At 32.5% G+C, this 17,921-nt stretch overlaps 1 protein-coding gene across 16 annotated transcripts in view; it reads left to right on the forward strand.

Moving 5' to 3' along the window:
- The window catches only part of MYCBP2 (MYC binding protein 2), a 259,127-nt gene that overhangs the window by 189,231 nt on the left and 51,975 nt on the right, over window positions 1–17,921 (forward strand). For 10 of the 16 annotated variants that reach the window (XM_072782680.1, XM_072782681.1, XM_072782690.1 and 7 more), the window contains 2 exons: window positions 1,665–1,787; window positions 4,462–4,641. In XM_072782680.1, coding sequence (XP_072638781.1) covers window positions 1,665–1,787; window positions 4,462–4,641 — 303 coding nt within the window. The remainder of the gene's footprint in view (window positions 1–1,664; window positions 1,788–4,461; window positions 4,642–17,921) is intronic. The other 6 variants (XM_072782682.1, XM_072782697.1, XM_072782685.1 and 3 more) reach the window with 2 other exon arrangements.

Here is a 17,921-nt window from a genome sequence, read left to right on the forward strand (position 1 = left end):
AAAAAAGTGATGTCAGTGCCTTAAAATCACTAAGATTAGTTGATAATTGTATCCAAATAGTCTGCTCATTGGTATTAACAAGTAATTATATTCAGTATAGAAATAAGAGGATTTGGCACTATAGTAATTTATATGAAATACTAAAGTAAAACAAAACTTTCCTCTTGTTAAAATTCTTTATAGGTCTTTGATATCTGTAAATAAAGCTAGTAGGCAAAGTTACTGCTCTGTTAAAAACAGACTTTGGCTCAGTCAGTTAAGCATCTGCCTTCTTCTCAGGTCATGATCTCAGGATCCATGATCTCAGGGTCTTGGTATTGAGCCCTGCATTGGGGCTTCCTGCTCAGCAGGGAATCTGCTTCTCTCTCTGCCTCTGTCCCCTCCTCCTGCTCACATGCACACGCACTCTCTCTCCCTCTCCCTCTCCCCCTTTCTCCCTCGCTCCCTCTCTGTCAAATAATAAATAAAATCTTAAAAAAAAAAAAAGAAAAGAAAAACAGACTTTGTACTTGGTGCTGAGACCATTCTGAGGTGAGAATAATGCTATCTTTCCCATTCAGGGTTAATGTTTATGAGTATTTTCCAGAAGAGATATTCCCACTGCTGAAATCTCTCATACTGAAGAGTATTGCCTAAGGGAAGTGCTGGGATTGATTTCTTGAAAAGAGTCTAGAAATGTCCATTAAGGGGTAGACATACAGTACCAGTAGTATAGCAGGATTCTGATTTACAGGGAGGAAGAAAACACTTCACCACCTTCTTTCTAGTTCTATTTTTCTCTTTAAAGAGATCTTGACTTTTAAAAATATACTTAAAACTTTTCATTATTCATTATATTATTTTGATGGGACACTTTTTTCTCTTTTTTACCTTTCATTTGACAGATTTTATTTTGCCTTTTTAAAGTTGACATTAACATAACTTTTTTTCATGAAATAGAATTCTGATACATTTATAGACTTAAGTATGTGCAAATAGCTCTGACTTCATGACTTGGTTTATCATCGTTTCATTTTGGGGGAAAATGGCCTTATTTAAGAAGTAAAAGGTTAAAAATTAAAGTTTCCACAATTTTTATATTCAGAACTTAAAATATTTTGTATATTAGTACTCGAAGTACTATATACTTACACATTTTGAAGACTCTTTTCTATTTGAGTACTAATATACAAAATATTTTGATTTCTGGTTTATTAGGATACCCATTTTTATTATAAAATGCTCTTTTTATTATAAATGCTCTTGTATAAATTTGTTACAAATTTGAGTTCCTGGTCCAGAAATACTAGTATACATTCAGTGATGTATCCTGCCACAGTAAAAGTAGATTGGCTCCATAAGAGCATATCCAATTTCTAAGTTTCACTGTATATTTAATAAATGAAAACCAAGATTTGTCATATACTCTGTCAAGTGTCAATGACCTAATTGTTAGACTTATTATCAAATCTGAATGTGATATTATTTTAAAATCATAAAGTCTTTCTTGGCAACTCTCTCTTTATTCTACGAATAGGGAATAACATAAGAAACTGATGTATTATCAAATCTAAATGTGATGTTATTTTAAAATTATAAAGTCTTTCTTGGCAACTCTCTCTTTATTCTATGAATAGAGAATAGCACATAAGAAACTGATATTATAGCTGTGCCTTTTATTATAGAACAAGTTCTTCTGGATCAAAATTCTCAGACTCCTCCTCCAAGCCCTTTCTCAGTGCAAGCTTTTAATAAAGGGGCAAGTTGTAGTGCTCAAGGATTTGATTATGGACTTGGAAATAATAAAGGTAGGTATATGAAAGTGAGTCTTTTTACCTATCCAACTTTAATATTTTTTATTGCCCTACATTTTTCCCATTTTTAGTACTGTTCACCCATAAAACTTTTAAAGTTTGTTCCTAGAAAACTAGCAGTCAGATGTTTACAAAAGCATTCTTTTTACAGGATCATTTTCACCCGTTTTAGTTTATATTCATAGGAGTTATTTCGTATTTGCTTTTACTTTAAAGATACTCACTTTGGATACACATAAAGATTCTGTGACACCGTATCTAGTAAGGGAACTATTGTTTTTATCATCTATATTATTAGAAGTAGTGTTAATGAGCAAAAAAGAACCTTACAAAATGCTCCATTTAAAATCAAAACATTTTAAGTAATACTACACGTCAGCCTTATTACGTATGTGTGGTTTTGGTTTTGAATGTCTGACCAAGTTATCTTAGTTAATTTAGAATTACATGAAATGAATGATGTCTTTGGGTTTGGTATATATAATGAAGTCAGAGAGTTGTGAAAAGAAAAATAAAACCCTAAACCAAAGAATTTAAAATGTGCATAGCTGTTTTTGGCTGTAATATTAGAAGAGACCAACATTATGGACAATCTAAACAATTATTATTTCAGAATAATTTATACATGAATTTCATCTAAAATTGGATTTGTATCTAAATTCAGATATATTTCTGTTCTTTCTATGTACTTGATCCTGCCTCCTAAATCAGCATATCATCAACAAGTAGTATACAGTTAGATGATGGGTAAGAGGGAGAAGATAGCCTAAGTAAAAATAATTTTACTTCAGAATGTTATTTACACTAATTCATTGGATTTGATTTCAAAGAACAAAGACCATCGTTAGACCTGACTTGCAGAGCAAGTGAAATAATGAAATAGTCAACAAAACACAAAATGGCAGCAATGTAGAGGAAATTTTCAACTTAAAACCACATTTTGTTTGATACTTTTATTGCTTTCCATAAAGTACTTATATGAAGCAATTCTAGCTACAAGATTTCTTTTTGGCTTCTCCTACTCTCTTATGTTGGTCTATCCTGCAGGCGTGGGGACACCTGCTTGCTCGTTTCCCCGTAGGTGAGATTTGAACTAGCTTGAGCTAGATCTTCACACTTAAGTAGGGTAAATGCTTGGGGGTGTTTTTTTCATCTCCCTTTCTCTCTCACCATTGTCAATCCTTCAATTAAAATCTCAGCACTTAACGCTACTATGCTTTGTTAATAATCTGTTTTAAAGCCATATTTAATTCAAATTGTATGCTGTCAGTCACTTCTCTAAAATGTATAAATTGTACTGGTGGTTATCACTTAATTTAGTCTTTAAAATAAAATGTATTAAAACATCATAGGACTATTAATCAACTTTAAAGAGACCAACATTGTTGAGAACATTTGTTATTAAATAGAAATAATAAAATATTACTTTTTTAAAGGTGTGAGTTTGCTAATATTGTTCAGAAATGGCATGTACTTGTTAATAGACTTTTTAAATATTTAGATGGTACAAAGGAATATTAAGAAACTTAAAAATCTAATCAAATATATCTAACCTTTGTGTATGAACTTACCTTTAACAGTAGTTCCCATTTTCTTTAACTAATTATACTGTCTAAGTTCAAGAAATTGTTTTTTGGAGAAATTCTTTATTCTTAATTCTGTAAAGTTCTTCATAATCTCTAAAATCCTTTCTGTAATCTACAGCATAAGTTTTTAAAAAGTAGACATGTAGCTGTGTACACAGTTCTTTCCATTTAAGTCTTTTCCTTCTTGCTGCTTCATTTAAAGTTTTCAGTTAAGAAACTTTATTATATGTAGGGAATGTGGCTGGAAAGGTACTATTTTCCAGTTTCTGCATCAACTACTCTGGATATGTTTTTTCTTCTTCTCTTTTTCAGCATCACTTAAACTATTTAATATACATAATGTTATAAAGAAGGAGCTAAGGATCATCCATCTAATTGTTTCATATTTTTAAAAATATTTTTCTGTTACAGTCCTTTGTATTTAATTTTAAGGAAAAATATCACAATTCATATTTGAGATACTATTCAAATTAGATAGTTCATACTCCTTTTTATCTTATAGGTCTTAAAGATTTTTATATTATCCATCCAAGCAAGGGAGTTCATGCTTTAAGAAGTATAATTTCTTTGACAGGAACAATTTAAAAAGGGGAAATATTAATTATTGACTAAATAAATATATTACTAAGTTGATAACATATGCTTTGCCTCCCTTCAATTCTACATTTACTTAAAAAACTTTTCATATTTGCTTATTTTCTGCTTGAAGTGTGTTGCACATGAGGCAGGGTTATTTAGTCATTTGTTTGGTATTATATAGAAGGTATTGTTTACTTAGATCTTCATTTACACTTGTATAATATTGAGTCAACTTACCTGTCATGGATTCTTCATAAACTCTAAATTCTCCCATGCTGCTGCTCAATGTTGTATATGAATTTACATGAATTTGTTTTTGTAGGTGGGCTATATAATATTATTAAAGCAAAATGCAATATTTGGTCCCTAATTCGAGGATGACAAACATCAACTTCCACTCATTTCTGAATTGGCATAGTTTTATTTAGTGTTTAACTTTATCTGAATGTCATAAAGCACCATATTCTTTGCCATTTTGGATGTTAATAAATAACAAGTTGTAGTTTTGACTGTTTTGCCCACTGCAGGTGACCAACTGGGTGCCATATTGAATTCCATTCAGTCACGGCCCAATCTCCCAGCTCCTTCCATCTTTGATCAAGCTGCAAAACCTCCCTCTTCCCTAGTCCACAGCCCATTTGTGTTCGGACAGCCCCTTTCCTTCCAGCAGCCTCAGCTTCAGAGTAAGTCTGTCAGCCTTACCTGCCTCATCAAGCCATTTCTGAAGCTTTGTTCTGAGTTGTTTATTAGTTACTAATTATTTATCAACTCACTTGACTGGTTTTATTTAATGAAGATGTTATCCCTTCCCACATTTTTTAAGCATTTAAGCTTTTTTGAGCTAAGACATTCTGCAGCTAAGACACTTCTTTTTTAATCACACATTTTTGTTAAGTATAGCTATTGAAGTATGACTGTTATGCTCTCTATTCTGATTCCAGCATAAGCAAATACAACAATAAAGCATGTTAAAAAAACTATTTTATTTAAATTTTTGTTTTACAATATGCATGACTATGCTAAGCATAAGTTATAGAGATGATTTTCATTGTTTTATACTGGATTTTTGTTACCAGAGATGCCCCAAGAGAAAAAAAAACCTATTTCACTGTACAAGGGTATGAAGGAGAGGTGATACTGGGCAGGTTTGTTTGTCTCTTTAAGTGAATTTGGTATCTGTGAAATGTATAGCAACTTTAGGTTTCCAGATTTTCTCAAATTGTTGTTTCTTCTCTTGCTTTTTATTTTTTTATGTTGTTTTCCTTGTTCTTGATATGTGTAAGTGATCATTTGATTTTAGCTCTGCTTTCTAGGGTTGCTCTAGCCCTTCATCCAGGATAGTAATTCACATTGATCTGGAAAATAGACCCAAACAAATTACACTTAATGGAATGTTCTTTTTTTTTCTTAATATCCTCCTCACACTTCCACATAAATTTCTAAAAGCTTCTTGCAGTATGACAGCAATAAGCTCTTCTTGACCTTCAGTTCATATATCATACAATATGTAAACCACTCACTGAATGAGTTTGTGAAAGTCCCAGCTCATGCAAATAATGTTACTTGTTATGATATTATTATCTATGTTAGAGTATACAAGAGTTACAAAACTTTTCTAGGATTGTAGTATACATTAAGAAAGTTTAAGGAAATTAAGTAGTTTGAAAATACAAGTAGTATCAACTTCTAGCCAATCAGTGTCTTTATATATATACAGTATTCACTTGAATAAATAAAAGAAGTATTTCAATGAAACACAGTGTCATATGTATGAAATAGTTTTTTCCTTCTTTGGTAAGCATTCCAGAAGAAGGAAAGAGAAGTGACAACTTAGTTTACTCATTTTATGAAGCAACAATTTTTTTTATATTTATGTGTGCCCAGGTTACAGGAGGGTTAAAAGTTAAGACAAGGGGGAAAAAAACAAAAAGGAAAAAAATCATGATCAGTTAGGCAGAAAATCTTTATTAATAAAATTTTAAACAACAAATTACCCTGATAATGTCATAGCAGCAGCAGAAAAAAAAAAAAAAGTAAGGATATTTTTGTTCTACCTGAATGGTCATTGCAATTCTTCTAAAAAAAAAAAAGTGTAATTATTGCTTTTTTCACCAAATTATTTAATAAAATATTTTAAAATATAAAGACCATAATAAAATCAGATTTGTCTCCCTTGAAGGATAATAGGTTTCTCTCTTGAAGGATAATAGGTTTCCAGCTGACATTGTATCAAAATAATTTTATGTATCCTGTGTCCAGGCATTCTTAGTACCACTTCTTCCTTTACCATCTTGGAGAAAATTTGAAATCATGGCCTAGACATATCTCAGTTACCAGTTTTCTGAATCATTGCTTATCTATACTGCAGCAATGGGAATTACTTAAATCTTTCCTCTAAACCTTTCATCAGCATATCACTGAAGTTTGACTTCCAAATTCCAGAAACCAGAATCTTAATTTTTAGCGTGACTAAACCTAGTATGGAATCTAAAAATAGTTTTAATATTTTGGAAATTAAAATTCGAGTGGAATTAATCACATCATATTAAGAAAATTAAGTATGGAAGAGTGCTTATTATTAAGACTACTTGAGGTAGGGTATTCTTTCCTGAACATCACTGCTATCTATCACACTAACAGTTCATCTTGCTTTAGAAAATGGCTACATAATGAATTTCTCATTACTAAATAGCAAAATGAGAATCATTTTTGTCTTCTACTTTTGTGATACTAAAATGAAACATTATGTATAGAAGACTGTTTTTATTTATTTTTGCTTACACTGATAGTCACCATTATATAGATACTAAACACTGTATTTAAGCACTTTGATACATCCTCATTTATATTGTCTCCATTTTACAGATCCGGAAACAGAAGCTCAGGGTAAAGGATTTTCCCTAGAAACACATACAATAAAATGGTAGAGCCAGAACATGAAACTAGTCTTACTGACTACAAAGGCTGTGTTTTAAATATTCACCTTTGTGTGCTAATAAGTAATGCTGCCAAAACTGGCCTTTAATATGTGTGGGTTTTTGTTTTTTTGTCGTTTTTTTTTTTTAAGATTGATTGATTTGAGAGAGAGCAAATGACAGGGGTGGAAGAAGAAAGGGTCAGAGGGAGAAAGAGAGAAACTCGGGCAAACTCCATGCTGAGCACAGAGCCTGACACAGGGCTCAATCTCACAACCCTGAGATCATGACCTGAGTGGAAAACTAGAGTCAGATACTTTAACTGGCTGTGCCACCCAGGTCCCCCGGTATGTGTTTTTAAATTTCCATCTACAAAAAAAAAAAAAAAAATCCATCTACATTTATCACCCACAGTATTAGTTTTGTTTGGGTTGGTTATTTTCCTTTATAGTTTAATTTTAAGAATGCAACATAGTTGGAAAGAAAAACAATTTTCCTAAATGTTATAACTCAAGTTCCCAGTTAAATATATAAGCTCTACATATAGACACACATAAACTGCCCCACATATTCACTGTATCTAGAATTTCTGTGAGTGTTATTATCAGTAATTCTTTAGGTTTTGTTTTGCTTTTTTTTAAAGTGAGGAATAGGGATCCCTGGGTGGCGCAGCGGTTTGGCACCTGCCTTTGGCCCAGGGCGCGATCCTGGAGATCCGGGATTAAGTCCCACATTGGGCTCCCAGTGCATGGAGCCTGCTTCTCCCTCAGCCTGTGTCTCCACCTCTCTCTCTCTCACTGTGTGCCTATCATAAATAAATAAAAATTAAAATAAAAATAAACTGAGGAATAGTTTTTCACTAATCTTTGGAATTGATATTTATTCTGGTACATTAAACTAATTTGGTAATTTTTGAAACTAGCAAAATTATATATACCCACAAATTATTTCAACTGTTATCCTAGTGAAATAGAATAATTATAGAAATAAAACTACAGATTTCCCTTGTCTTATGCAAGGATAGGCATGAAAGAGATAGAAGTCTGTATCTTAGGCTTCTTCTTTACTGTTCTATAATTTACTTTTTTATTTCAAATTATTTATGTAGGTTTTAGAATTAGTGAGCAATTTTGTAATAAGGTTCTAGTGAACTGAGGTGGAGAATTATATCTCTGCCTGCTTTTCTGTAAGAATATTACCCCTCTTATTTTCACTATCTTTTAAAAAAAATATTTATTTATTCATGAGAGACATACAGAGAGAGAGGCAGAGACATAGGCAGAAATAGAAGAAAGAGGGAGAAGCAGGCTCCATGCATGAAGCCCGATGTGGGACTGAATCCCAGGACTCCAGGATCACACCCTGAGCCAAAGGCAGACGCTCAGCCGCTGAGCCACCCAGGCATCCCTTATTTTCACTATCTTTACTCATTCCTTTTGAAAGCATCATTTTCCGTCCCATAGCCCTTGACTGAGCCTTACAAATCATAGGTATTGAAGGAATATTTATTGATTGTAAATGCCTAAGATTATCACTTTCTTTGGTGTAAACTGTGAATTTAAGATCGTGTATTTCTTGTTATTTTATGATAGACATTCCAGTATTTACTCACAGTACATCTTCAAAGAGGAGGAAGAATATTTTAGTACTAATTAAAAAGACTATAGTATGATAGTACAATGTCAAATAATTCTGAATTTATACTGAGTTATGATAATTCTGAGTTTATACTTAAGCAAGATCCTTCAACTAAGAAACTATTCCAATGACTGTCTTTAACATAGGCATTTTATATCCACTGTCCAGAAGGCTAAATAGTTTGTTTTTATTTTTCTTATAGAAAAAATGATAATGAAGAAAATTTACTATTCTCCCAGACATTTTAAACATGTATCATGTAATAAATGTTAGTTTGTTAGGTTATTCTGTTATTTTGACAGGACTTTCACACTCAGATAGGAAACCTTAAGGTTACCTTACAACAGGAGTTTTTCTATTATACCTGTAGGTTACATTCTTAAATGAGACCAAAAAATTGCTAAATGTGACTGAAAAGGGCTACTTGAGTGTCTGCATGCATATTTATTTACATTTGAGAATACTAATATATAGTAAAGCACTGTGTTTATTTAGCTTATAGAAGTGAAGTTGTAGAAATTCTTAAAATTCAAATTTCTCCTCCAGCCACTTTGTTTTTTTAAAGATTTTATTTTTTTATTCATGAGAGACACAGAGAGACATAGCAGAGGAAGAAACAGGCTCCCCACAGGAAGCCCAATGCGGGACTAGGTCCCAGGACCCCAGGATCATGACCTGAGCTGAAGGCAGAAGCTCAACCCCTGAGCCACCCAGGTGTTCCCCCGACCTCCCACCCCCCAGCCACTTATTAGTTTTATGTATTAGGTTACTTAATCTGAGCCCAGTTTACTCCATTTGTAAAGTGAAGTGCCTGGTAAATGTTATTTGCTGGTATCAGTATTGCCTTTTGATGCAAACACCTAACATCTCTTATGCTCCAAGGAAGATTGGAGGAAGTCACAGCCTGAAAGAGAGCAGTTTATTCTCATTGTGGAAGGAGTGGCAAGAAAGAGTTTGGAAAGAGACTATTGAGGTTTCCTAGCGACCCCTTAGTGTACATTTTTACAGCATAACTTTATGACTTGTCTTGAGATTGGTTCTTCATCTAGTAACACTATTTTCACATATTACTATAAATGTTAGTATAAAAGCCAGCTTTGTTTCCAAGACTTAGAGGTCCTTTCTATTGTAGACTGTAATCATACTACAGAATTTGTCCATTTGCTTACCTGCCCACGATGAAGGTGTGGCACGAATGGAACCTTTTATTTATGTGCCTGGTCTTTTTTTCTTTCTTCAAACATTAAGTATCTTCCTAAAAGCCTTTTTGTTTGGGTTTGGGTTTTAGCTGTCTTCGTGCTACGTAAGTATTGTGTCCATCTGAAGGCAGGATGTAGTTAACATAAAATGAACCTGGACAAAGTGTCTGATTTCTTTGATCTATAGTTACCATTTTTTGCTTCACGAGTAATAGGTCTGTGGCGAGCCAGATTTTTATTTTTGAGAGCATCCCCAGCCCTATTGTGCCTCACACTATTGCTTAAGGAGTAATAACCTTTTCATGGAACTTTTTGAAATTATTCTTTCTAAGGCCCAAGATACAGACCCACCAAATTTTGCTCAGAATTTTCCTATCTCTGGCATCACAAACTCTGAAATGATATGCTTCCCCCTCTTACATCCCTAAACCATAGTTACTTGGAAGTTACTATGTATTTAGTAATATGCCATGAGTATGCTTTAGGCAGGTGCAGTTATATGTAGAAGTCATTCAGAAACACATTGTATTTTGGGGGCTATCCACCTTACAGATTTTCATCCATCTTCCTTTCGACTTTCTTATCATGGGGGTTAATGTTACATTCTAATGAAAAGCTTGTTTCTGTTTTATCCCTCAGTTGGAAATTTTCTTCTAGCTTTCATTATTTATAATTCATTTAGTATACTAGCATTAATGTGAATAAATTTTATTTCCTATTCCATTTCTTAAACTCCTTTAGCATTCTCATAATCCAGCTTTTTTCCTGATACATTTACTAGGATTCTGTATATACTGATCATGCAGAGATATTGCATCTAAAGTCTTCCATCCAGACAGCTGCTAGCTAAGAGTATGTAATTATTAATATCACTGTATCTTAAATCCTCCAAAAAATTAGTAGACAGAAGTGGGAATTATAATTATACTTATTTTTTTTATCTGCATGTTGTTTGGTCACTCACATCTTTTTGGTCAGGTTGAATGTTTAACTTAAATATTCTCAAGAACCAATAAACTAGGGTTTTTTACATCTTTAAAAATAGATAATTTTAAAATAATTTCCAGAATATCAGATTCGACCTCACCATTTATTGCCTACTGTAGGCATCTATACTATACATCTATACAAAAATATCTGAAGTGCTATTGAGAGCAGGATACAAATGTACAGTACTGGGATTTAAATCCGGTGAAGAAGGTCAGGAACACTGTCCCTATCGTTCTACTGTAAACTCAGTGAAATTTTATGATCATTGCTTGTGAAGAATCTATAGAATTAGATTTATTTTCTACATTTTAAAAATATATACACACACATAAATGTAGGACAGAATACAGTGAAATATGAGTTATCATAGATTTATTTATAAAACTTCCTTAAATTCTTTCAAGTAGCTATGTTAGGATTGCATTTAGTAATTTTACTGAGACTATAAAATTCATAACTGCTGTATTGCCTCAGGATTAAGAAAAAAAGACGAGAAGCAAAAATAGATGCTGAAGATTATTTCTGCCAGCTATTTGTAGCCTCCTAGAGGATATTCTGTGGAAAAATCTCCATGAATATTACTTCCCCTGTCTGATATCAGGAATAGTGACATAGGTGATGCAGTTAGACACACGTTACCTCTTAAATATAATGTATTTGAAACATAGTGTCCCTTCTAATACTGTTTAACATTTCTGATCATTGCTTAATTGTTGATTTAACAATGAAAAAGAGTAAAAACCGTTTTAAATCCCAGAACTGCAGTTTTGTGTGCTGCCACCAGATGGTGACATGTTCCTTGATTCTTCCAGTTTATGTTTCCAGTGACAAGGTCAAGGTTCTAATATTCACAGCAAAACCACAATTTGTCCTTGTTAAACTGAAACAAGAATGCTTTTCTTATCGTAAACTAAAGTATACTATTTTTTATTATTATCAGTATCTAGGGAGTGATTTTTTCAAGTACAATTTATAGTGAACTCAAAGTTGCTGTGATCAGAAAATGAACTAAGTTCCCCAGGGAACTTAATGGTTGGGATCCAAAACAAAGAATAAATGACACATAAAGAACTGTGTAGTTAATAAAGGGATATTTTATACCAAACACACAACACTGACTTCAAATGAGTACTGGAGGAAAATCTTGTTTTTATATTGTTTTTAATACTCTCTTTAGTGAACTATATGTTGCACCCAAAATAATCAAAATTCCACAGAGGTGAATTTAATAATTGGTTGTTTTGCCTATAAAATGATATTTTAAAAAGAACATGATTTAGTTTCCAACAAATTGCCTGAAAATTTATTGACTTTCTTTTGTGCATAGATATTGGTGTATATTTTAAGGATTGCTTTTCTTTTTAAGAGGAAAAATATAGATCTTAAAAAGTTAACTATATCAGACTATGTTCAAGTATGAGCAAATTTTGTAAAAATTAAATGCATAGAACAAGCGCTGTCTGTAGTCACAGCTTAATTTCTTTAGGTATTTAACAGTAACCTTTTGTAGACTTTCAAAAAATGTTTCTTATTCACTGTGAATCATACCTAGGAATTCAATCTCTCTTGGCTTTGTAACATATTGAAAAGACTTTAAAGCTGTTGGGGCTTAAAAATCTTTTCCAGGAGCTTGTCCTTAAACTTCTAACATCTTATCCTACAAAGTGCCTTGTTTTTCACATTTATGTTTATGGGTGCTTCCAATTAAGATAGTATTCTGATTCCTGCTCCTATGTCCTACTAAACCCTGGTCTTCACAGATTTTAACAAGCAAACCACAAGACCGTATCCTTACATTTGCAGTTTGAATTCCTCTTGAATTAACTTTTCCATTAGAAAGCTGACACCCTCCTAACTGATATTTTCAGTGAGAGTTGCAGACTTTGTATTATATGAGATTTAAATAGCAGAATTCCTTTTGCAGTGCCTGGTTACCTTTGAGGTTTTATGTATTTCAAAAACAAGGTTGCTCAAAAACATTAAAATCTTAATTTTTTTTTAACTTAGATGATGAGTTGAGGGCACGTATATCCCATCTCTCCATGCATGCCTACCTTTCTATCTTGAACCACTGCAAGGGTCCTTGCAGTAGTCCTTATTCACAAAAGTTACCCTAGTCACTTTTGTTCATCAGTACTAGGATCTCATTGTAGTTGATCTGTCAGCTGTGTGTGACAGAGTTCTGTTCCCTCTTTTTTTTTTCCCCCTAAAACACGTTCTGCTGGATATTTTACTTCCTCATCAACTATTCATTTCTCTTTTCTGCATCCTCCTCTGTTCTGTCTTTCTAGGAATGCCCCAGGATTTTGTCTCTTCTGGACCCCACTCCATAACTGGTCCTCTCCAAGCATAGAATGTCACTCAGCATCTGCCTGCTTTTGGCTCCTGAGATCATTGCCACTTGATATATATTTGCTTGTTATCTCTCCTTTTACCTGAAGATAAACTCCATCAGAGCATGGACTTTATTTTCGTTCATTTTATCTTCAATTCCTAGAACAGTGTCTAACACGTACTGTAGAGTCAGTACCTTGCATGGAATGACTTCTTGGCTTCTGAGTAGTTTATCTTAAATCTTGACCACACTAATAAACTAGTCAATGATTACTTTTTCTATTTTGAGAAAAAGACATATGTTGTATCCTTTTTTTTGTTTGTTTCAATAACATGAAAGTTATCTCCTTACCACCTGAATTTATTTCAACTCAATTGATTACATTTATTGTCATCACCATGAGTTAAAATTTTAAATAAAATGGGTTTTGTTTTCAGATTTAGATAGATTTTGTTTTTTAAAGATTTTACTTATTTATTCATGAGAGACACAGAGAGAAAGAAGGCAGAGACATAGGCAGAGGGAGAAGCAGGCTCCATGCAGGGTGTCTGATGTGGGACGCGGTCCTGGGACTCCAGGATCACACCCTGGACTAAAGGCAGGTGCTCAACCACTGAGCCACCCAGGCATCCCGATAGATTTTTGTTTTTAGATACTACTTTTAAAAGACTACAGTTTAGAGGTTCTATTAATTATTTGGAAAAAAAGATGAATAATTTTAAGTACTTCATTTTCTGCATGGTAAATCATTAATGTGGCATTTTTCAGTGACTTGTAAATTTGCTTTGCTTTGTTTGTGTCGCAAAACTTTTTATAAACAAAATTTGGTATCCCAGTAATAGTCTCTACAGAACAAACACTAAATATTGGTAGTAGCACTTATATTTCCCACCAAAGGTGGACTCAGAAAGTAGTCAACCCTAAATGTTTCCATACATATTGGAAAAATCAATCATGTGTCCATACAGAAAACCAGGTAACAGTAGCTGTGCTAATTTGTAAATAATATTTCTGTATTTCACTGTTTACAAAAGAAAATTTACTTATAAACTTTTATTTATAAGTAAATGAGCACCAAAGAAAAGAAAACTGAGCTAAAGAAATATTAGTCTAAAAAGGAATGTTCAGATTTGATTTATGAGAATGATGAGCCTTAACTTTCAATGCATTTGGAGCTATCTTTATTAATTTGAATCAATTTGACCTTTGTTTTCAGTTTTAATTTTAGAAAAATATAAACCTGTTGGAAAATTTAGCAGGATATAAACTTTTTAATAAGATGATTGTGCATACCATTTGAAATGCTTTGTTTCTGCTTGTGTTCTCTGCTGAATTTTTTTTCCATTGAATCTGTGCTGCTTCTTTGCCAATGTTTTCCACTATAGAATCTCCATCTCACAACCTTGCTTCTCGCGAGCGCATTTACAAAACTTATGGTGTAGCTGGGCCTGCCTCTGCTCTCTCATCTCTGTCTCACAAACTCAAGGGTGGGTATGCGTGCATTCACGGATGGGCCATTTATAGTGAACATAGGAGGTTTCAATAAAGTTTTATTAGTTCACCTCAGTCATTTCCATCCCATTCCATTTTTTGAGATTAAAGTTTATCATTTTATTTAAAATTTGGTATCTCGGGGTAATTTGTATTATGTCCATTCACTATTATGGTACTAATTATCCTAATTGATATGCATGTTTATTATTATCTGTAGGTTAAATATGACTTTTACTTAATTTCAAACCTATTAAGGTCTTTAAAAACAAAATAGATATATAGAATGAAATGCCTGATTTGGGGAGGTGTAAAGTCAATATTTTATCAGAACAAGATGGTATATAAGACATAAAAAGCACATGGTGATCTGTAAAAACATAGTATCTCATGTGATAGGTTTAGTCTTACAAACTTATTTCCTGTTATGGAATGTTAAGTCATTTTCCTTTTTTTAGTTTTTTTTATGAAAACCACTTTGATAATTAAGTTGAAGTTTTTTAATTTGACCTAATTATCAGGATAGATATACATATATTAGATACATAGGTATAAGCCTACATGTCCCGTTTGGCATTGAGTCTTCCTAATATCATTTTCTTAGCCACTTAGTTTTAATATTTTAAATTTAGAAATATTCAAACTACTATGATGATAAAATTTCAGACAGTTTAAAAATACGTTTTTGGTCTTTTATGAGACTTTGACGCCTACTCATTTTTTTGTCTTAAAGTAATTTCAATTAAACTTAAAATCCTGCATTTTAAGAAAATTTTATCAAATTATTTTTGCACCAATGGTTAATATATTGCATAAGTTTTTCAACTAATTTTCCTTTTTCTTAGAAATCGGTGAAACCTTTTTATCGTTTTTACAGTTGACAGTAATACTATATATTCTTAGGATAATAGTATTGTAGAACCTGATCTCTACAAAAAATACTGTTGTATAATCTGATACATAGTAATGGCATAGCACAATTTAGTATTATATTATGGTATGTTAACAATAGTGTGGTATCACATAACCTGATGATTTATGATTTTGGCATGAAAAAATTACACAGGTCATTAATGAATGAATACATAACATGTTTACTACATTGTTTGAATGTATTAAATTTCCATCCTGTCCTGTATTATTTTTTCTTCAGAATTCCATTGAGATTAGACAGTTTTTGCCTATTAACACAGATGATAAATGTAATCATTAAACTAAATTAAGTGATGAATGTGAAAGTACTATGTATGCTCTAAAGATTTTTAACAGTGTTTGTTTATGTGTATTGATATTTCAAGCAACTACAACATGACAGTTTTTACCAATACTACATGCTCTAAAACTTTTAAAACCTAATTACTTAGCACATGGTTTTACCACACTTAATAAACAAAACATGACACTCTTTAAAAAAAAATAGATGAAATATATTTTGGAAAAGTAAATTTTTCAAAAGGATATGATTATAATTTGGCAACTAACAGTTCAGGAAGAAATAATTCTGTATTATTTATGTACTTGGACTCCTAAAAGGTATTCAGCTATCACCATTTACAGTTCTTGAGAAAATATTCACCACGACTAGAGGCAAAGAAATGAGGTATACAAGCACATGTACTGTCTAACCCTTTGTATAGCATACATGTTTTGCTAGTGTATGACAAGTGGTGTTCCTGATATTTGTAAGATTCCATATAGTTCAGCCAACCACAGAGATTTCCCTTTATGAGAAATTGCACACCTTGATTTAGAAAGCAAACCTGTTTCAATTCATGAAGTGACCTCTTAGAGAGAGAGCTGGCAAACATAAAAGATTTACTGTTTACTTGTCTACTTTTACTGTTACATATGGTTCAGCTTCTGAAATAAATGTGATGATGAAAGCACTTCTAGCTATCAAATAAGTAACAAAATAGTACTCCAAACATCACACATTGAAAATTAGTGGAAGGAGCTAGACTGGTGTTTAATTCTACCAAACACAATTTATTTGTTTATAAAATTAGCTCTATGGCTCTATTACTAGATCAATAAGATGAGCAAGAGTTTATTAAACTACTTTTGTACAGTTTGAGAGTACTTATTTTTCAAGATTTTCTTTTTATCTGTGTTCTACCAAGAGCATCAGTATCTAAATTTTTTTTCCATATTGTGGTTTTTTCACCACTTTTCCCTCCATTTAGCCCAGTCTCTTATATGCTTTTTATACAAAGAATACATGCTACATATGATAAATGAAATTCATGATAGAATAATAAAGAACTATAGAAACTGAAGAGCATTATAGTTAGTATAGTTATTTTGTTCATCCAAAGAATAAGAATAATTATTCTGAACATATTGCAATTAAAACAACTGTTCTGTTCATTAATATGCCTTAGATAGGCTATTTGCCCTACTTCATTATTTTACTACAGAATTAAAAGACTTGCATGCATCTGACCCTTACACCATAATGGCTACAGTTAACTCTGCCCTGTGGCTTTGGGAGTCATAATTATAAAAAATGTAATTTTCAGAGAATCTGAAATTTGGGAATAGCAGAAGGAAAAAGTATTTATTGAGCATGTACTATATCCCAAGACCTATTCTTGACAGTATATCAGTGAAGAGTAACGGACAAAGATACCAGTCCTTATGGACCTTATGAACCTTATTAGGAGGGGAGATTTCGTGGTAATACAGCTTTGACCTATAGACAACTAGGGTGTTGACTACAAACGTATATGTGCCCTTGCACATGCACATAACCCAGCCAAAAGACATTTCCCTACATTATCCAGATTGGTTTGCATCCCTTTAAAAAAGAGAGAGAAATATCTGCAATATAGCTAGGTAAGAGATCTATCTCAATTTACCAAATACCCTTTTTTTAAAAAATGTAAATACTTCTAGCAAGGTTTATGGATTTTGAGTTTTTAATACCACTTGAATCACTTTAATCAGATTGTTTTTCCCTCACAACTAATTAATATTAGTTAGAATATTAGTATATGCATGAAAGGTAGACGTTTTTATTTTAGGGACGAAAGGTAATGTTTAGGTTGACCACTTACTGGTGACAAGGACACCCTGGCTTTAATGCCTCAAAGGAAAGTATGAGGAAGAAGAGGTATGTCATGAGGGCCAGGATGCCAAAAACAAATGGTGTCCCTGTAGAAATACCTAGTGCTCTGCCTAGGAAAAAGGGATATTTTTTCTTTTTCTTTTTTTCTGTTATTTTCCTGACTCCTTATTTCAAGGCCTTATGATTCAGACTTAAACTACTAATTCTGAAGATTCCCGCCATTTGTTCTTTTTCCAAGAGGACACAAGCTCTAAGTTCTCACCAGCTAAACTTAATTAATTAAATAAACTTTTAGAATACAATCTGTTTATAAACAATAGACTGCCTG

Source organism: Canis lupus, chromosome 17 (assembly GCF_048164855.1).
Source record: "Canis lupus baileyi chromosome 17, mCanLup2.hap1, whole genome shotgun sequence".
NCBI classification, from domain to species: Eukaryota; Metazoa; Chordata; class Mammalia; order Carnivora; family Canidae; genus Canis; species Canis lupus.